General features: G+C 41.5%; 1 protein-coding gene across 1 annotated transcript in view; it reads left to right on the top strand.

Moving 5' to 3' along the window:
* Positions 1–234: 234 nt before the first annotated feature.
* LOC115464490 (oocyte zinc finger protein XlCOF6-like) overlaps positions 235–21,853 on the top strand; it is a 182,919-nt gene continuing 161,300 nt past the window's right edge. Inside the window, exons 1-2 of the mRNA XM_030194860.1 lie at positions 235–445; positions 20,614–20,740. Coding sequence (XP_030050720.1) covers positions 422–445; positions 20,614–20,740 — 151 coding nt within the window. The 5' untranslated portion in view covers positions 235–421. The remainder of the gene's footprint in view (positions 446–20,613; positions 20,741–21,853) is intronic.

Genomic DNA, 21,853 nt, shown 5'->3' with positions numbered 1-21,853 from the left:
TTTCAGAAAGATTCATGTCTCAAGAACCACAAGGTCAGAGATGCCAGAAGACTAAATCATTTCCCTCATCAGTTATCTGCTTTTTACACAGATCCACCTTAAGTAGGTGGGAAATCCCAGAATGACCTCAGGAAAGGGGAGGGGAGGAGAGGGTGAGGAGCTCAAAGGAAGGGGAGGCAGGGAGGAGGAGCTCTCTGAGCATGCTTTGCTGCTTTTCTTATGTAGTGTTAATGGAGCTGCAAAGAGGGAAACGAATCAGAACAAAAGCAGAAACTAATCCCTACAAGACCCATCTCAGATCTGCAGAGTGAGAGACTTTTTCGAGACCTGGAATCAGCTCAACCCTGTTTTATTCATCTGTCCAGAAAAAGGGAAATCTCCAGCCTGAATCCACCCTAGCAGCAGCAAAAACAGTAGGAAAATGTCTGCCCTGGTTTCTGATCAGGTAAGAAATTATTCTCTCTCTTCTTGTACACAGGGTGGGCGTGGGCTCCAGCACTAAAAGGAAAATATTTCTGTACACAGCTTTTCCAGCTCTCTCATTTGTCTGTGTTGGAATGAAGCAGTAGGTCTAGTTTATGTTTATTAAAACATTTAATGTACTGTTTAGCTAAACAAAAAATCAAAGTGCAGCTCTTCCAGCTTTCTCTTCTCTTTCCTTATTTGGCCCTGTTGGAGTGAAGCAGGAGGTCTAAGATCAAAGAGGCTTACAGTAAACTTAAAACACACAGAAAATTAAAAAATAACTCCAATATAAGATTTTTATTCTGCACTCTCTCTATCTTTTAAGTCCTAACTACTACTCACTTGCCTATACCTTTATCCCCTTCTCTTTAATTCCCCTGCCTCTTAGTTGGTCTGTCTGTTACCCGTCTTATTAGATTGTAAACTCTTTTGAGCAGGGACTGTCTTTATGTGTATGGTGCACAGCGCTGCGTATGCCTGGTAAAGCTATATAAGTGTTTAGTAGTAGGGTAATCCTCCATTATATTGGGGATTACTAGACTGCGGTAGAACTCCAGAGTCACTGGGGGGAGGGAGAGCAGTGTCAGTGGGCTGGATAGGGAGAGCAAAAGGCACAGCCCAAGTTCCTGCTTTGAGGGAAAAGTGCCCTTGCAGCTGTATGTTTCTTAACCCCACACTGGATTGAAAGTTGTCCTTTTGCATTTATATGTAACACTAGTAAAAAAGCCCCGTTTCTGATGCAAATGAAACGGGGGCTAGCAAGGTCTTCTTCAGAGTATGCATGTGGGAGTGTGTGTGTCCCTGCCCTCTGCCCTCTCTCCCTCCCCCTCCCCCCTCCGAGTTCAGTCCTTCAGTGTTAAGTTTCCTGCTGTACAGTGTTTGTGTTACAGAGAGAGTGAGGGCGTCTCTCTCCCCTCCCCCCTCTGCTACAGAGAGAGGGATTTCGTGCTGTGCTGTTTTCCTTCACTCATGGGGAAACCGGATATCTCTGGCGCTTCACACTTCCGGCTGGAGGCTTCATTAGAACGTTGGTGGTGCCTTTTATATATAGAGAAGGTTATGGTATCCACATGATTACTACTACTACTACTACTATTTAGCATTTCTATAGCGCTACAAGGCATACGCAGCGCTGCACAGACATAGAAGAAAGACAGTCCCTGCTCAAAGAGCTTACAATCTAATAGACAAAAAATAAATAAAGTAATCAAATCAATTAATGTGAACAGGAACGAAGAGAGGAGGGTAGGTGGAGGCGAGTGGTTACGAGTCAAAAGCAATGTTAAAGAGGTGGGCTTTCAGTCTAGATTTAAAGGTGGCCAAGGATGGGGCAAGATGTAGGGGCTCAGGAAGTTTATTCCAGGCGTAGGGTGCAGCGAGAGAGAAGGCGCGAAGTCTGGAGTTGGCAGTAGTGGAGAAGGGAACAGATAAGAAGGATTTATCTATGGAGCGGAGTGCACGGGAAGGGGTGTAGGGAAGGACGAGTGTGGAGAGATACTGGGGAGCAGCGGAGTGACTACATTTATAGGTTAGTAGAAGAAGTTTGAACAGGATGCGAAAACGGATAGGGAGCCAGTGAAGGGTACATAAGTACATAATTAGTGCCATACTGGGAAAGACCAAAGGTCCATCTAGCCCAGCATCCTGTCACAGACAGTGGCCAATCCAGGTCAAGGGCACCTGGCACGCTCCCCAACGTAAAAACATTCCAGACAAGTTATACCTAAAAATGCGGAATTTTTCCAAGTCCATTTAATAGCGGTCTATGGACTTGTCCTTTAGGAATCTATCTAACCCCTTTTTAAACTCCGTCAAGCTAACCGCCCGTACCACGTTCTCCGGCAACGAATTCCAGAGTCTAATTACACGTTGGGTGAAGAAAAATTTTCTCCGATTCGTTTTAAATTTACCACACTGTAGCTTCAACTCATGCCCTCTAGTCCTAGTATTTTTGTATAGCGTGAACAGTCGCTTCACATCCACCCGATCCATTCCACTCATTATTTTATACACTTCTATCATATCTCCCCTCAGCCGTCTCTTCTCCAAGCTGAAAAGCCCTAGCCTTCTCAGCCTCTCTTCATAGGAAAGTTGTCCCATCCCCACTATCATTTTCGTCGCCCTTCGCTGTACCTTTTCCAATTCTACTATATCTTTTTTGAGATACGGAGACCAGTACTGAACACAATACTCCAGGTGCGGTCGCACCATGGAGCGATACAACGGCATTATAACATCCGCACACCTGGACTCCATACCCTTCCTAATAACACCCAACATTCTATTCGCTTTCCTAGCCGCAGCAGCACACTGAGCAGAAGGTTTCAGCGTATCATCGACGACGACACCCAGATCCCTTTCTTGATCCGTAACTCCTAACGCGGAACCTTGCAAGACGTAGCTATAATTCGGGTTCCTCTTACCCACATGCATCACTTTGCACTTGTCAACATTGAACTTCATCTGCCACTTGCACGCCCATTCTCCCAGTCTCGCAAGGTCCTCCTGTAATCGTTCACATTCCTCCTGCGACTTGACGACCCTGAATAATTTTGTGTCATCGGCGAATTTAATTACCTCACTAGTTATTCCCATCTCTAGGTCATTTATAAATACATTAAAAAGCAACGGACCCAGCACAGACCCCTGCGGGACCCCACTAACTACCCTCCTCCACTGAGAATACTGGCCACGCAATCCTACTCTCTGCTTCCTATCTTTCAACCAGTTCTTAATCCATAATAATACCCTACCTCCGATTCCATGACTCTGCAATTTCTTCAGGAGTCTTTCGTGCGGCACTTTGTCAAACGCCTTCTGAAAATCCAGATATACAATATCAACCGGCTCCCCATTGTCCACATGTTTGCTTACCCCCTCAAAAAAATGCATTAGATTGGTGAGGCAAGACTTCCCTTCACTAAATCCGTGCTGACTTTGTCTCATCAGTCCATGTTTTTGTATATGCTCTGCAATTTTATTCTTAATAATAGCCTCCACCATCTTGCCCGGCACCGACGTCAGACTCACCGGTCTATAATTTCCCGGATCTCCTCTGGAACCCTTCTTAAAAATCGGAGTAACATTGGCTACCCTCCAGTCTTCCGGTACTACACTCGATTTTAGGGACAGATTGTATATTTCTAACAGTAGCTCCGCAAGTTCATTTTTTAGTTCTATTAATACTCTGGGATGAATACCATCAGGTCCCGGTGATTTACTACTCTTCAGCTTGCTGAACTGACCCATTACATCCTCCAAGGTTACAGAGAATTTGTTTAGTTTCTCCGACTCCCCCGCTTCAAATATTCTTTCCGGCACCGGTGTCCCCCCCAAATCCTCCTCGGTGAAGACCGAAGCAAAGAATTCATTTAATTTCTCCGCTACGGCTTTGTCCTCCTTGATCGCCCCTTTAACACCATTTTCGTCCAGCGGCCCAACCGACTCTTTGGCCGGTTTCCTGCTTTTAATGTATCTAAAAAAATTTTTACTATGTATTTTTGCTTCCAACGCTAATTTCTTCTCAAAGTCCTTTTTTGCCCTCCTTATCTCCGCTTTGCATTTGGCTTGGCATTCCTTATGATCTATCCTGTTACTTTCAGTTGGTTCTCTTCTCCACTTTCTGAAGGATTGTTTTTTGGCTCTAATGATTTCCTTTATCTTACTGTTTAGCCACGCCGGCTGACGTTTAGTCTTTTTTCCCTTTTTTCTAATACGTGGAATATATTTGTCCTGAACCTCCAGGATGGTGTTTTTAAACAGCATCCACGCCTGATGCAAGTTTTTTACTCTGCGAGCTGCTCCTTTCAGTCTTTTTTTCACCATTTTTCTCATTTTGTCGTAATCACCTTTTCTATAGTTAAACGCTAGCGTACTTGATTTCCTAGTTTCACTTCCTTCAACCCCTCTCCAAGGTCTTGAGGAGAGGGGTAGTATGAGTAAAGCGACCCTGGCGGAAGATGAGACGGGCAGCAGAGTTTTGAACCGACTGGAGAGGGGAGAGGTGACTAAGTGGGAGGCCAGCAAGAAGCAGATTGCAGTAGTCTAAACGAGAGGTGACAAGGGTGTGGATGAGGGTTTTGGTAGAGTGCTCGGAAAGAAAGGGGCGGATTTTACGGATGTTGTAAAGAAAGAAAACAAAACGTGGCTAGTTTAAAAAAACTCTATACCAGTCCCCTGTAAATTCTAACAAGTATCTCATTCAAAGTTGGGTCTGGTGATTGGTACTATTGAAGCAAAGATCTTCACACTATTTTGGAGTTTTCTACTACTCAAACATATAGAAAAACAGTGTCTTAACCATTCTCATATTCTCATGTTTTTCAAAGGCAACCTCAGCGGCGCTCATTACCAGAAATTTAGATTTGGCAATGTAACTAGCGCCCACTTCTTCATTGGTTCAGCCAATTTATTTACTTTTAAATTTTAAACTCTTTTTATATTTTTATCAGTTTAGTTACTTATCTTTAGTGATCAGACCAAAGGGTTCAACTGCCCCTTTGGTCTGATCACTAAAGATAAGTAACTAAACTGATAAAAATATAAAAAGAGTTTGAAATTTAAAAGTAAATAAATTGGCTGAACCAATGAAGAAGTGGGCGCTAGTTACATTGCCAAATCTAAGTTTCTGGTAATGAGCACCGCTGAGGTTGCCTTTGAAAAACATGAGAATATGAGAATGGTTAAGACACTGTTTTTCTATATGTTTGAGTAGTAGAAAACTCCAAAATAGTGTGAAGATCTTTGCTTCAATAGTACCAATCACCGGACCCAACTTTGAATGAGATACTTGTAAAGAAAGAAACGACAGGTCTTGGCAATCTGCTGGATATGATCAGAGAAGGAGAGAGAAGAGTCAAAGATGACCCCAAGGTTTCGAGCTGAGGAGACAGTGAGAATGAGAGAGCCATCAACAGAAATAGAAAACGGGGGGAGCGGGGAGGTGGGTTTGGGGGGGAAAATGAGAATCTCGGTTTTGGTCATATTTAATTTCAGGTGGCGTTGAGACATCCAGACAGCAATGTCAGACAAGCACGCTGAAACTTTGGTTTGGATGCAAGGTGAGATATCAGGGGTAGAAAGGTAGATTTGGGAGTCATCAGCATAGAGATGGTAGGAAAAGCCATGGGATGAGATTAATGAACCAAGGGAAGAAGTGTAGATAGAAAAGAGGAGGGGACCAAGAACAGAACCCTGAGGTACGCCGACAGGCAGAGGGATAGAAGTAGAAGAGGATCCACCAGAGTGAACACTAAAGGTGCGGAGGGAGAGGTAGGAAGAGAACCAGGAAAGGACAGAGCCCTGGAATCCAAGTGAGGACAGGGTATTGAGAAGTATGCTGTGATTGACAGTGTCAAAAGCAGCAGAAAGATCAAGAAGAATAAGGATGGAATATTGACCTCTGGATTTAGCCAGTAATAGGTCATTGGAGACTTTAGTAAGCGCAGTTTCGGTTGAGTGGAGAGGGCGAAAACCAGATTGTAGTGGGTCAAGAATAGCATGTGAGGAGAGAAAATCAAGGCAGCGGCGGTGAACAGCACGCTCAAGTAATTTGGAGAGAAAAGGAAGGAGGGAGATGGGTCGGTAATTAGAGGGACAAGTAGGGTCGAGTGAAGGCTTCTTAAGGAGAGGTGTGACCACAGCATGTTTAAAGGCAGCAGGGACAGTCGCAGTGGAAAGTGAGAGGCTGAGAATGTGACAGATAAAAGGAATAAGAGCAGGAGAGATGGCATTAAGAAGGTGGGTGGGAATGGGATCAGAGGAACAGGTGGTACATTTTGAGGAAGAAAGGAGAAGTGTAGTTTCCTCAATAGTAACTTCAGGAAAGGAGGAAAGGGAATGAGGAGAAGGAGAGAGAGGGGAACGGACTAGTGGAGGGAGAGGTGGTGAGGTAGAGAAAGCAAGGTTTATCTTTTGAACCTTGTTGTGAAAGAATTCAGCAAGGGTCTGAGGAGATAATGAAGGGGGAGTTGGGGGAGGGGGCACCTTGAGGAGAGAGTTCAATGTGGTGAAGAGAAGTCGAGGATTAGAGCCAAGAGAGTTGGTCAGTTGGATATAATAATCCTGTTTGGCACGTAAAAGAGCAGATTGGAAGGAGGTCAGCATGAACTTAAAGTGTAAGAAATCAGCAAGGGCCCGAGATTCCCGCCAGAGGCGTTCGGCGGAGCGGGTACAGGAACGTAGGTAGCGGATATTAGAAGTCAGCCAAGGTTGGGGTTTTGTACGCCTTACAGGGCGGGTCATCAAAGGTGCAAGAGTGTCTAAGGCAGAGGATAGAGTATTGTTGTAAGAAGAAACACCCTCGTTGATAGACGTGGATGGTGCCACAGTAGAGAGGAGGTTTGAAACATGGGAGGATAGAGATGAAGGGTCAATATCGTGAAGATTCCTAGATAAATTAGATAAGATAGGACGGGACTGGGAGGGAGGAGATTTAAGTGTGAAAGTTATAAGATGGTGATCAGAGGAGGGAAGATTAGAGGCAAGGAAACTAGAAGGTGAACAGTTGGAGGAGAAGATGAGATCAAGACAGTGACCATTTTGATGAGTGGGGGAGGTGGAGCATAGTTGGAGATTAAAGGAGGACGTTAAAGCGAGTAACTTGGAAATATAAGAGTTGGAAGGATCATTAGCAGGAATATTAAAGTCACCAAGGATGAGAGAGGGGGAGGAAGGATCATGGAAGAAGGCAAGCCAGGCGTCAAAGTCACTGAGAAAGGATGAAAGGGACTTATCAGGGGGACGATAAATGATCGCTATTCGAAGAGGCAGAGGAGAGAAAAGGTGGATAGAGTGGACTTCAAAGGAGGAAAAACAGTGAGATTGAGGTGGAAGAAGGGGTTGAAATCTGGAGGAGGAAGAGAGAAGTAGTCCAACACCGCCCCCACGGCCAGCAGGGCGAGGAGTATGTGAAAATAGATAACCGCCATGGCACAGGGCTGCGACTGAAGCAGAGTCATCAGGGCAGAGCCAGGTTTCTGCACATTATAAAGCACATTATAAGCACATGTCTAGAATTGGGGGGTCCCGAGCCCCCCCAAGAAGGCTAGAGTGACCTTAATCTGACTCCATCTCTAAATAACACTAGTACTGGGGTAATCAAGGAGTTATTGCCTCTAAGGGAGATGTTAGATCTAAGGAAAAGATACCAGCCTTATGACAAACTGGATTTAGATTACAAGTTATACAATGCATTTATACTTACAGCCTTTGATCATTAAGTGAAGCCCACAAATCATCATTTGGAATGAGGAGTTTATTTGCCAAGGTACAAGTCAAATCAGTGATGGACAACAGGCATGTACAATTAATTATAGGAATATGATAAGCTGCAAACAGGTGTTAATTATTTGCTAATCTTTTATAATTTCTTTTATCAATTAGAGGTTTTACAAGGGAAAGCAATTAGGTAATTTGTCAATTCTGCTGGACACATTGGTTTCCCTTGGAGAGAGAGTGGCAACCCTATTCTCTCTAACTCAAACCAGGAAATACCCTGATTTTTATAGGTGCCCTCAGGATATGGATAATATGACAGTAGATATACCTGATTGGATCTATGCTAATGTCATGGTTGTCACTGATTGGCTCATGCTAATGAGTAGCTTCTATCTTGCTACGCCTTCCCTGCTCACAGGAAAGTCTCCCTCCTCTCTGGAACAGCTAGTTTCCTATTTTCTCTGCACCTGCTATGACTCACTCATTTCTCAACTTGTTTTTCTAACTTACATTAGAGAAAATTCCACTTTGTAACAGATACGGGCTTCCATTTTGTGTTGAAATCCTCCATTTTGTTTCCATATCTATTAACTTCACTTTTAGGCCTCAATCTGGGCTACAAACTAGGTCATACTTTTCCAGTAAGCTCCCAGTTATGTCAGCCATCAGATTTCTGACTGAGCCAAGGTCTGTAATGGCCTGAGCTCTATGACTGGGCCCACCACGATTCCAGTGGGGGGGGTCCCTGGCTGTACCATAATTATACATTCCCCACTTGTCACCCCCTCTGAGGAGGGGTGACACAAAGCTCGTCAAGCTTGTAATCATCCATTCCAGAAGGTAGCAAGCTATCAAACGAGAGGGGGAGTTTTGGTCTTAGAAATTGCTAGAAGGTATGTGGGTAATAGCAATTTCAGGTGGATCATACTAATAAACATTTTCAGGTCTTTCTATGGCTTCTATTATATCTGTTGCATAGTGCATGGGGAGATAATCTAATGTATGTATCTCAGTGGTCCTCGGAAGGAATAGTGGTTTTGATTAAGCATTGTTATGGTGGCTCAACAAATATATGGTTAGTACTCAGATTGCAGGCTGTTTTAGGTTGTCGGTATTCAGAATCCTTAAACAGATCGGAATTCCTGGACCTTACTAGTACTCATCATTAGCATCCAATCATGAGCACTAAAAAGTGGATAGCAAGTATGAGGTTGCCTCATACAGCAAAAAGGGTCAATCCTAGGAAAATTTATATTAACAAAGGTCATGCATGTATCTTGACATATGCATAATGACCTGGAAGTATGGGAAGCATTTTATATATCCGTTACCCCACTTGGAGCTTAGTCAAACCTACAGAAAGACATACAGCTTAAGTAAACCTACACCAAAGTTTAACAATTGCATAACTTGTTGATACTAACAGGGTTTACACCTACATTATGATATTATAGCCAGTATTAGGGTTTGATGTTACCCCTGTATCTAAGCAATATCAACTTCAATTTAAATTACATAAGCAGAAATAACGGGGAAAGTCTTAGAAAAACATTTAGAACAATAAAGGAAATAATAGGAAAATAAAAATAAAACCTTTTCAATATATAGACAGGATTACTGCTAAACTGAAAATAAAACAAAATATGAATCTATAATGTCCATAAACAGCAACAGTAATTCTCAAATTAAGTATCAGTTCTAAATTCTTTTTCATCGATCATGGTTGAAGCGGTGGAAGCGCTGAAGAATCTGGACGGAGATCTGGAAGATCTAACAGGGCTGGATTTTCAGGCTGGCCTGCTGAAGGGAGTGGCTGGTCTTGAGATGGTTAGGCTGGTAACATCTGGTTCTGCGGCTGAGTAAACACGTATATCTTTCACATGGACCCAAGACTTGTGGTCCAGTAGTTTGCAAGGTGTAAAGATTATTGCCACAACCTTAGGGGATCTAACATCATTTGGGCCTGGATAGATCTTGAAGACGTACTTGTGGTGTACAAACTTGGATCTTTCCATGTCTTTATTCTAGGCATACACCATCATAATCAGTCCATCAAGAATCAGAGGCTGGCAAAGGAATAAGCAAAATAACTGTATGCCTGAATGATACATTGCTATATCTTGGTGGGCATAATCAGTGTGAATTGAATAAGCAAAAATAATATATAAATGTCAAGAGAAATGAAAGACAATGTAAACATGGAGAAAACAGTGCTAATTAAGTGCAAAAACAAAAGGGAAACCAATTTACATAAATAGGTAAGGATCAGAGCTTCAAGTTAATTCAACTTAAAATTAAATTTTAAAAAATTGGAATTGGGATTTGGAATTGGGAAATTGGAATTGGGATTTGGAATTGGGATTTGCATAATATATCCCCACTTCTGGCTTGCATAATGTGCGAGACAGATTGGTAATTATTACGAAGACATGATCAAATAACAATGGTTAAGTATATGGAACAAAAGAAAAGAGTAAAAATTAAAATTTAGAGATGATGGTAAATGTTCAAGTTATTGATGTATGGAGGGCAATGTGTTGCAATCTATTGCCAATAGATATGGAATCTTCACCTGCGATGACTAACATTCACCAAGGGTTGGGCCCTCAGCTGCAGGAGGTCAGCAGGACTTAGGAGTTAGATGATTCAAAAAGAAGGGTAGCTTAGGAAATAGTCATAGTCATAGTCAAAGCAGAAGACTAATGTGCAGAAATTTAAAACTTATAAGTAGTCCAAGTGATGGAAGTATCTTCTGGAATCACGATCGCTGTCTGTTGTAATAGAGAGCTCATACGTAAAGTGCCATGTAAGTTCTGGAAAAGATGAGCCTGCAAAAATATTCGATACAACAAAATATTTGAGAGCATAACCAAGAAGGGCTAAATTAATGACACATGGACAAAAGAAAATTCTCATTGGATAAGTTGGTGCTCCTTTTTCTTGCCAGAGGTCAGTTGCAGTAGAAGTACTAAACTGGAATAGAGGCGGTAGATCAGGATTTAGATTTGCAGTCTTCACTCATCCTACATGACTTAATTAATAGAGCTGATATAAGAAGCAATGTTCTCTGTAAATTAGATGTTGCTGGCACAGGAAGTCAGCAGAGTCTTAGGAAACATTGTGGTCAGAGTCTGTTCCAGGAAAATACAGTAAATACAGTAGCCTTTAATATGATATTTAGAGAGATAGATAAAAGCCAATATCAGAAATGTAAAAACTATATATTTCTATGAGGCCTCCTCACGTGACCTTTACAAGGTTTAAATAGGTCAAATGAGAAGGACAATAACATATAGTCCTCTGTAATAGTTCAGAGCCAATTTGGAAAATAAGAATTATATTAAATTTTAAACTGATCCTTTCTATGCTTTCACAATTTGGGCCCTAAATCATGACAGCATATCAAGATTCACATTCAGAGGGATAGCTAAAAATAAGCTTATATATTCCCAGGAATCAATTTACAATTTAGAGTATATTTTAAATACAGAGGAGGAGCCAATTTATAAGCAGGAGACACGTAGAAGCATGTCTTAGTAAAATTCAAAAAATTAAAGATATAATGCAATAAATGCACACAATTGACCAGTAGGCTATGTTCATATGATAAATGGAACAGCTTGTAAGCCTATATTGTAAATTGAATTCTAAACAAAGAGTAGCAAGGATAATACAGAATCATAGAAAAACCCATCTAGTTATTAAAAATCTGAAACACGTAATGAATTCCTGTATCATATACTGAGTTCAAAGCTTTTGTAAAAATGAACTTAAGAGAAAATAAGAACTACAAGGGTTAATCTCTGTCATTCGGTCCTAAGGAAATCACGAAATAACGGTGTTTCCTGTGCTTATTTTGAGTTTACTGCTCACTGCAAGCATTGGATATTATGGTGACTGAAAATAGGGCTATACATCAGACCAAAACTGTAAGTTGAAGTTTTTATATTAATACTTCATGCTGGTGTAATTAGTCTTCATAGAATTAATACTTCAGGAGAGGAAAAGAGGGTTATTACTTTATCTGTTTCCAGAGATACGGTTCTCAATGAAGAGGAAATTGGCAATTGCAGCTAGTCTTATCTGAACATAGCTCTGAAATAATAGCAACCTAAATTTCTTTAGTTCTGATTTACCAGTTAGTTATGTTATGCAAGGGTTAATCTCTAAACCCTATTGAGAACCAGAAATGCTGGAACTCTATCGTAAAACTATAAATCTTTAAGAGGCAGGGAAGGAAGTTTGAAAGTAGTAGATAAGACGTGAAAAGAAAAATTAAAACAGTTAATTCATTCTTACGTATCCCATCCCCAATAGAGAGCCAGGAAGAGAACATCAGCACTAGTTATTGTAAAAAACGTCACAAATAAACTGTTTTAGATGGCATATAATATAAAACCTTTTATAGTAAACATCTGGAATAATTATGCAATTTTCAAAGAACACATACACGGACACACACTTATAAAATTAAAACTAAATAAAGTGGATCTCTTTTACTAAAAAGTCTGTCACATGATACCTGAATAAGTATCATGTCCGGTATATCTGTCTTATCCAGATGTAGAATCCGGATGTGAGTACCGGAGCCAACAAAGATTAATTATCGTAAACCCTTAATCTATTTATAGCTACTAGAACTAAAAAGTGCTTGCATTTCTAGTGAAAGCAATTTATCGGAAGTAAATAACAACAATCTATTTAATATCATGTCACAAGTTAAACAAACATTGCTTAAATGGAATAATATACAATTCTGGGAAAAAACACTCCTTTGAGATTTACTACCACTGCAGTTGATAGGTAATCTCGCAGAGTAACCTTAAAGCACAAATTTAAAACTAAAGAAATGTTTCCTTAATAATTAACTGGTTTAATATATGCCATCTATCACAGGACACACAGGAACATATAGACGTGAAATTAAAACTGTAACCTAATCCTGATATGTAGAAAACTTAAAGCTCAGAAGAGGAAGCAAGATATTTTTTAATGTAGTTCAAAAGCAATCATTGGAATTGTGCACAGTTAAGGAATTGTATAGGGTTTCAAAAGGAAAAAAAAATATAAAAATAAATATTCCAGTAGCCAATCACAAGTCACAGCACACAAACAGAAAAGGAAAACCACAGTCATACACAGACACAGTTATTGTCCCACATACAGAGGCGTCCCTGTGTATTGAGGACAAAATCTTAATCCTAAATTTGGTAAAATAAAACATTCAAATTAGAGCTAATCCAACATGCCATGAAAGTATACAACGGCAAGCTTAATAGTAACACATACAATAAATGAAAATATACTCACGATTCATACAATGTAATCTCCAGCGCAGAAAATCAATTGAGAAAGAGAACAGTTGGCGGGATCACTATGCCCTTCCGAACTTTCGGTATAGGGAGGTCAACCGCAAAATAGAAAGGTTTGTTTCGGACGGAAAGTCCTTACCAGAGATCTGAATAGATGTCAGATCACCAGTATCTGGTGTTGGTTGCGGAAGATATGACATAATGGGTAGTGAACAACATCACCCAATATGTATAACCACGGGACCTAGTGAGCAAGTGGTCTACAAATGAGCTTCAGACCTGTAACATGCTATAGAAAAAATGAACTAGATTAATAATAATATATATATTGACCAGACCTAGAACCTGGTACAAAGTTAGTGGTTCAAAAGGCAGCTTCAGAGATAGCAAGGAGACCTAGAAATGATAATGTGCTAACAGTTTACAAAAACATGTGATGATTATCCGGATAGTAGAACATGCAGAGACATAACACATTCATACTCACGCATCTATTAATGTATTCCAACAAAGGGACCCAAAATAAAAATTACTAATTGGCGGACAGTTCCACGCTTTGACCACAAGTGACATTAGGAGAAAGCAAGACAAAAACTGTAAACAGAAATATGCCTAGAGAGACAGTACAAAAGTAAATAAATACGTAGTGTCAGCTATTATATATTTATACTACTCTACCCCTAATTAATGAAAACTACTCCCCAGAGTGTGCTTCTAAAGACAGGAGTGTTCTCTGCTGCTACTGCCTGCCAAGAGTTATTCCTGCTACTATTGGCCATGGGTTCCAACCCATGGTAGAATCCCCAAAAAGGGATATCGCAAACACTCCCAAAAGAACTCAAGAAACCAGCGAACAAGGTATCATGAATCAAGGAGCAGTGGTTCACAGGGTTTCCGCTGATTAGGAGTTTAACTCTTCTACAACTAACCTCCACAATGAACCTTATAAACCAAGCAAAAATTTATGGTTAGGAGTCATCTCTTCTACCACTAACCTGGTTAGGAGTCTGCTCTTCTACTACTAACCTTCCTAAAACATTGAAAAAGTTAGGAGTTTGCTCGTCTACCACTAACAGTTCAAAAATATTGAGAAGCCCTCGTTAACTTGTCCAAACTCGCAACGAAATGCGTCAGACGTCTCTATATTGCACCCACGCTCATCTGTACTAGGTAACGCATATGTGGGCAATAATGCCGAATCCGCAGGCCACTCTGAAAATTGAATGGAATTCTGCTTTAAATCTAGTATTTATGATACCGTCATCCATTTAAGGGTAACCTTCGATGGATGTAAGCCCCAGGCATCGGTATCGAACCCAATGATTATAGCGTGACACTAGTATATAAGAAAACAATAAAAGTATAGTATGTCCCGGGGAAAAGCCCCTGAAAATTACTATAGAAGTGGTAGAAAAATAGAGAAAAAACGAAATATTCCAAAGCAAAACAAAACAAATGTAAGCTCTTCGGGGAAGGCACAGTCATAAAAAGAGCCTTTAGTTGGAACACCTTAGTCAGGACAAAAAATGTGAAAAATTCCACGTTCATCATTCACTAGACAATATATTTTCCACTCAACAAACCAGGAGAAGGAAACTCTAAAGCATTAGAGCGGAACAGTAACAATAAAAAAGACTGCAATGCAAGGGCAAATAGTACAAATAAATTCTTTCGTTCAGTTATACCTGTAGTACAACAGGAAAGCCTTTTTAATTGAAGATAAAGTAGAGAAAGAAAAAGTTGTGTAGCTATGACCATAAAATAAAAACACAAAACTTGAGCAGCGCGGTACAAGGATAAAAGTCAAAGTCTGAAAAATATCTGACATGCAGAAAATGGGGAAGTGGGTGGGACTTAGAGATAGATGGACAGGCATTGCAAACCATTAATCAAGCAGCTTTATATTTTCCCCAGTACCGGGGAGAATAAGAGTGAAGAAGGAAGGGAAAAAAAAAAAAAAATTAAATAAACATATAGTGTTGTGGAGTTTATAATATGATGGTACAAAAACAAAGCCAATATTAGGAAACCAAACCTACGATGCAGTGCTATAATCTTAAAAGTGAAAGCAAAAAATACATGCGCACACTGCAGCATGTAGAGAAGTGCACATACAACGAACTCTGCAGACCACTAAATGACTCATCAAAAGATAAGTAATTTTACAACTTTGATGCTTACGGAGAAAAAGTACCTGTAAATCTAGTTAAGCAGATTAAATTTGCATAAAGCTGAAAATGCGATACAACAGGAAACAATGTCATAAATGAGCTATGTATAAAATGTGAACACAGTATTACTGTACCAAAAACAAGTGAGTGGTTTCATACCTTACTGCAAATAAAAATGACATGCACTAAAGAGGGAGGGAGGTGGGACTTTCAGATTGATAGACAAGCATTAGAACCCAATGAGCAAGCAGATAAGTAATTTTCCCTACATCGGAGAAGATAAAGAATAAATAAACAGAACTAATAAAATAAAACCAGGTTGTAAATTAATGTTCTAGGAGGGTTAAGATTACAATGCAGAAACAGAGTCTATCCTTAAGAAAACAACGAGCCAGCGCCACAATCATGAAACTGAAAGTAAAAAGCATTCAAACACAACTGATTTTGCAGAAAAGTGCACGTATACAGAGGGTTATAAAAAGGATAAGTATTTGGGAGGAATATATTTCTAATAAATATGCATTGTGTAATGCCTACAGAAAAGTATGCCATAAAACTAAGTTACACCTTTATAAAACAGTATTTATGATAGAACTGACAACGATGGCATACACCATTTACCTATAGAACGCAAGCACGGTATCACAGTCTTAATAAAAATGAAAACCCCAGCTTCTCACGGCAAAGCTAATCTGTGGTTTACTATCTAACTTGCATCCTGAAAAGTTACAGGCACACAGTTCTTACAGGAAACAAATGCATATTAATCATGCCAGTCAGAAATAATGCCATAAACCAAGTTCCGGAGACAGAAATACCATACTAACAAGGCAAAGGATACACAAATAGCTTCTAAGTCATATTATCATGAAACTACATTTCAGATTGTCACTTCAATGATCCCCTCACGGCTAAACAAATGCTGCATATGTTTGTCCTAATCCAAAAACGGACTCACACAATTACAGTTCCCAATATTACATTGCAAAGTATCAAATGTAAATATCCTTATAATAGAATTGCTTATAGTAATATCCAACTGATTATCCAATAAATTTATTTCACAATAGAAATATAAAAAAAACAGTGAAAGACAGGATAGAGAGAGACTTATCAGGGGTGTGCCCAAAGGATGGAGTGATACCAACGATCACGCCCTTAGGTACGCCCATAATGGGAGGGTGTGTTAGAAAAGCAAAAGTATTATCAACACGGAAGATGGTGGCAGTCTGTCAAAAGTAAAGGCACAAGATCACATTTACGGTGCATAAACGGACACCAAGCGCTCAAGGCATAAGATGTACTTGCTGACAATAGTTAGAACTGGCAACAGACCTGTCATAGGGTATATTTATAGTCAGAGAACTAACTGACAAGATGGTATAGCAGATAAATAGCTGACAGGGAGCAGAACATAATCTTACTGACAGACAGCATGTATATAAGAGAGAGGGACAATGTAACAGAGTGACAGACTAGAGCAGGGAACATAGCCAAAAGAAAAGGAAGGTGCTGTAGTGACCAACGGAAGCAAATACAAAGTACAGAACAAGACATTATTAAAGAAGGATTTAATGATAGATTCCAAAGTTAGAGATTAGCAGATACGAGAGGGAGAAAATGCAGAGAAGAGGAAGGAAGTGGGCACCGCCCAGGGAGCCAGGCACTTACAGAAGAAAAGAGGAAGTTAAGCAGCTACGCACTTGTAAATTGAGAGAGTCAGTGAAAGCCTTACAAAATCGGAAGAAATGGGACCGCAAATGCATGCAAAGATAGGAAAAAGAAATCTAGATAGAGGAAGGGAGGGGGAATTGGGAGAATGACACTAAAAAGAGCAAGAGAAAAAACAAAATAGTGCAGAAAAAAACCCACAGCCGTAGATAGGAAACAGGCAAAAGTATTATGCCCGTAAGTGGCTAGAATGCAGAGCACCGTAAACCGGAGCTTTCAGAACGAGAATGAACATAAGAGGAAGAGGGACAGGAGAACAGGGAGAAAAGAACTGAGTATACGAAAGGACGGACAGAGTTCACTGACTGCGATAGGAAAGTATAACGGAAGGGAAATTGGCAGTGGCTTAACCACAGGAAAGAGTGAAAGCTTAGAGAGAGAAAGGAGAATGCTGTAATAAGGGGTATGAAACACCGGGGAGGAAATTCTGGATCTTTATGAGGGACAGCAATCAATTGGAAGATAAAACAACAGAATTTTAGTCAAGAACTATAAGTAACCCCACTTTGACAAAAATTCTGGTAGCGTGTTTAAATCGAACGCCAGGGGTCACCAATGTCTAGAATTGGGGGGTCCCATAATTATACACACATTATAAATTCCCACCACTGGCAGAAATAATAACAAGCAGGTGGGAGGGGTCCTGATGCTTTTTCCTCTCCTAGTTTGAAATTCCACTGAGTTCCTTGTATTGGGAGATTAATAAGTACTAGCGTCTATATTGAAAGAGTGAAAAGCACTGGACCTGTCTCTTTCTTTCTCTTCGTGTTTTGATGATTATTGGTAGATAAGCCTCATACAGAACAAGAAAAAACAGTGAACCATCCAGCATGGTACAATATAAACGTTTACAGAGAAACATACCCCAAGAACCCTTCCCCTTTCGCTATCCCCTCCCTTCCTCCCTCCCTATAAGGCCGCCCAACTGTTTCCACCTGCCAAAATAGCTAAGAAATTATTTACTCTGTTGTGACAACAAGAGCATCCCATCAAGCTATGCATCACCTTCTGCAAAATATAAATGTCATTCAGCTCCAACTCTTCTACTGCTGCTTATTCCTAGGACACATCTATATACTAACACACAGCTGGAGACAAAGATTTAAAAAAAAAAATCCAATCAGAACTAAGGTAGCATTAAGGTAGCTCTTCCCTCATTATTCAATACCTCTCTTTTAAATAGTAGTTATAAAAAAAACTCAAGTGCATTTTTATAATATGCCACTACATTCCACAAAACAAAAGGAGCAAGTTCCCACATAACATCTTTCTCTTTTGTTCTACACACAGGAAAGAAGATAATAAATGCTCCCAGGTTTCACCTTTGTACATAAAAAGTAAAAAAAACTCTGAATCTTGAGCATCTGATTCTCATAACATGATGTCTGTTTTTGTGGCCCTTTATTAGGTGAAAAAATCTCAGCACCAATACAATGCCTGCTAGGGTGTCCCTATAACCAGCCCCTCAAAATGACACAATGATAGGAATTTAGGAGAAACTACTCTAACCAATGAAAGGTCCTGCCGTTGTGACAGTTCCTTTGTGTACATCTATATGGTGTGCAAGCCGGCATGTTTCTAAATACAACCGAGATAAAATAATAATGAACAACGACAACATGGATACAGCAGCTTATAGCATCCTTGCTTTGTTTTGTGTGTACAATATGGCGGCTGCTGGGAGAAAACAGCTTCAGCTTTGTGATGTAATGCCGTCTCCTGTTCTTTCTCCAACCTCCCTGCACTAACCCACCAGCCTCTTTACTTCCCACCTGTGACGTTTGTGAGCCCTTGGCCCAGAAGTGGCCGCATGAGAATCACTCAACCACCTCTGGGTAGACCGAGTCACCTCAGAGCTAAGAATACTCCCAAGAAGTGGGCTGGACCAGAAGTGGAGATGAACTGAGGCAGCTTTATTACCAGCAAAAACACAGGGCTAAAAGGGTAGCCAAACTGCACAGAAAGGCAAACAGGTAGCCTAGCTATACAGTCTAACCTAGCTGAAGCAAGGCAAACATAAAGCATAAAATAAGGTAAAGTAGAACAGCCTAGCTGTATAGGGAAATCAAACTTAAGCAGCCTAGCTGCGCATCTGAATACTAGCAGAGCAATGCAAACATATGGGGTACAGTAGAACACAATACACTAGGCAAAAGGCCCGCCCTAGCGGGACAAAGTCGAAGAGGCAATACTTGGCTGACAGAGGTAACATCGCTAGTGGTTAAGGAAAGGGTTCATTCTGTCAGCACACTCAGATGAGCCACTGAACAACCGTGGCAAGCTCACTCAAAACCAGAGTGGAGCAGAAACAAAACAAAGGGAAAAGAAAGAGTCTCTTGAGAACCTGCACCGCAGGTGGAGGCAAGAGTGGGTCACTCCGCTCACAGAAGACTAGGGATATCACCTAAGCAAGCCAACAGTCACTGAGGCGCCCGAGCCGAATGCTCCTAAGGCAGGCAAGAAAAAGCAATAAAGCCCAAGCCAGCAAGGTGAAGAAGCCAAACCTGAGCCGATGCTCCCAAGGCAGAAGACTCAGTGGCCCTGCACAGCACCCAAGGGCCAAGATCAGCCCATGCAAACCCCTCCACGCTCCAAGCACCATTCCCTCGTCCAGAGATACCTCAAGACATGGCCTCAGCCGCTGCACCTGCAGCACTCCCCATCATCCAGCCTACACAGTCCCAAGTACAGCACAAAGCCACTTGATACATACAGTGAGTAAGGAATCACAGTGGGCGACTGGAATCTCAGCTGAGACACGGGAGGCTGTGGACTCACAGGCTTGGCCGCAGGCGTCACTGGACCCAAGCAAAGGTGAAAGCTGAAGACAGAGCTCCTCAGGACTACCAAGCTTGAAAGCAGGCTTCACAGGAACCACGGCATAAGGAAAAAGCTGTAGGCTGGGGCGTAGCCAGACAACAGATTTTGGGTGGGCCTAGGCAAGAAGTGGGTGGGCAGGCACCACCACCACCAAAAAAATATCTAAGCTGGCGGGAAAACGCTTCTTTTCACCTTGGCAGTCTGCAGAAGGCATGTGCTGAAAACTGAGCACGCGCAGGTTCCGGTATCATTGAGAGTAGCGTTTTTGTTACCATTAGGCGAAAGTCTTCAGCTGGCAGAGCTTTGGATCCCCACCAGCTACCGCTAAACGTGTGCTGCTATGCCACTGGCTGTAGGCAAAGCTTCAGGCCATGGCCTAGCAAAGAAACAGTAGTAGGACCTAGCAGAGTCCAGGCAGGCCTGGGCCCTATCAAGTAAAATTGCCAGAACACTGAGCACACTCAGAAACCAACTTAAGAAGTGCTTAGTGCTGATGATGACATCGCCAGCTTGGCCTCCACCACTGTACAGTGACCCCCACAGGTCACTGACTGGAACTGCAGATAATTTTAGTAAGTTAAGAAGGAGGAACACAGCACAGATGACCAAGGCATGGATGTAGACGAGGACAATCCTGACACCACCTCTTCAGTTGCTGCTGCCTCTCCTCCTCTTTCCAACTGACAAATCAGCCAACATGAGAGATTTCTAGTGTTTTCTCGGACCAGGAAGTCTGTTCAAAATATTGGAGAGTAAAGGGGACAGAACTCATACTATATACTTCATAATATAATGTACTGGGGATCTGATCTTACTGACAGAGATCATATAACAAAGTCTATTACACAAACATGATAATGAAACTGTGACTGATGGTGTCTTGTCTGTTGTTCCAGGCATTGGTCACATTCAAGGATGTTGCTGCTTATTTCTTGAAAGCGGACTGGGACATTCTGGAAGAATGGCAAAAGGAGCTGTATAAGAAGGTCATCAAGAAGATTCATGACATCCTCACATTAAAAGGTAAATATGCCTTCTCTATCATTTTATTTATTTATTAGGATTTATTTACCACCATTTTGAAGGAATTCACTCAAGGCGGTGTACAGTAAGAATACATCAAACATGAGAAATAGACAATTACAGCAGTAAAAATATTCAAATAACAATACAAAGTATGGCATAGTATACTTCTTACAATGTCAAAACAATACGTAATAGAACATTTTAATTGATAGTGAAGGGTAAAGCAAAGGTGGAACATATAGATAAGTAAGAGAGTAAGAAGAGTTAGAAAGTTGCACATGAGGTCAGAGAGATGGTTAAATTTTATCTCAGCTAGGGTAGGAGTGGATCAGGGGCCATGGAGGCTTGGGGCCCCCAGATTTGTCCCCAGCCCCCCTGCCGCCCCCCTGAGTCGTCCTGACATCCTGCACGTTCAGCATGTAGGAACGTGCTGGACGTCAGGACGACTCACACACAAACAGAATCCTAGGCTTCCACATGAGCTGCAGCAATGCGCCGGCACAGAGACTGGCTGAAGAGGACTGGCTGGCGGGGGTTGAGGACCCCCGCCAGCACAGGTACCCGACGGCGGCAGCGGCGGGGGAGGGATTGGCAGCAGCGGGAAGGGGGGTCGAAAGGGGAGGGGCGCTGGGGGGAGGGTGAAAATTGAGGGGAGGGTGGTGGTGGCGGTGCCGGGGGGGGGGGGGTCAATCGTGGCAGGGGAGCTAAAATGTGCCCCTCACCTCGGGCTCTGGACCCCCCTTCTGCTGAAGTCTGGCTATGCCCCTGGAGTGGATAAACAAGTTCGTTACTTCTTGCATTCAAGGCCTGTTGGAAGAGCCAAGCTTTCACCTGCTTCCTGAAATAGAGATAGTCTTGTGTTAAGCTCAGCCTTTCAGGCAGTGCTTTCCAGAGTGTGAGGGCTACTCCGGAGAAGGCTCGCTTGTGGGTTTCACATTGTGTAATGTCTTTTGGAGAGAGTGTGGTTAATGATAGTCCTTGAGAGGACCTTAGTTTCCTTGGTGGTGTGTGGAGGATCAGCCTATTCTAAAAGTACTCGGGGCCATTTCCTTTGAGGGCCTTGAAGGTCAGGCATAGAGTTTTAAATTTAGCCCTGTATTGTATTGACTG

This window comes from Microcaecilia unicolor, chromosome 3 (genome assembly GCF_901765095.1).
Source record: "Microcaecilia unicolor chromosome 3, aMicUni1.1, whole genome shotgun sequence".
NCBI classification, from domain to species: Eukaryota; Metazoa; Chordata; class Amphibia; order Gymnophiona; family Siphonopidae; genus Microcaecilia; species Microcaecilia unicolor.
The sequence above is the reverse complement of the archived record's forward strand: the minus strand, read 5'-3'. Positions and strand labels throughout refer to the sequence as shown.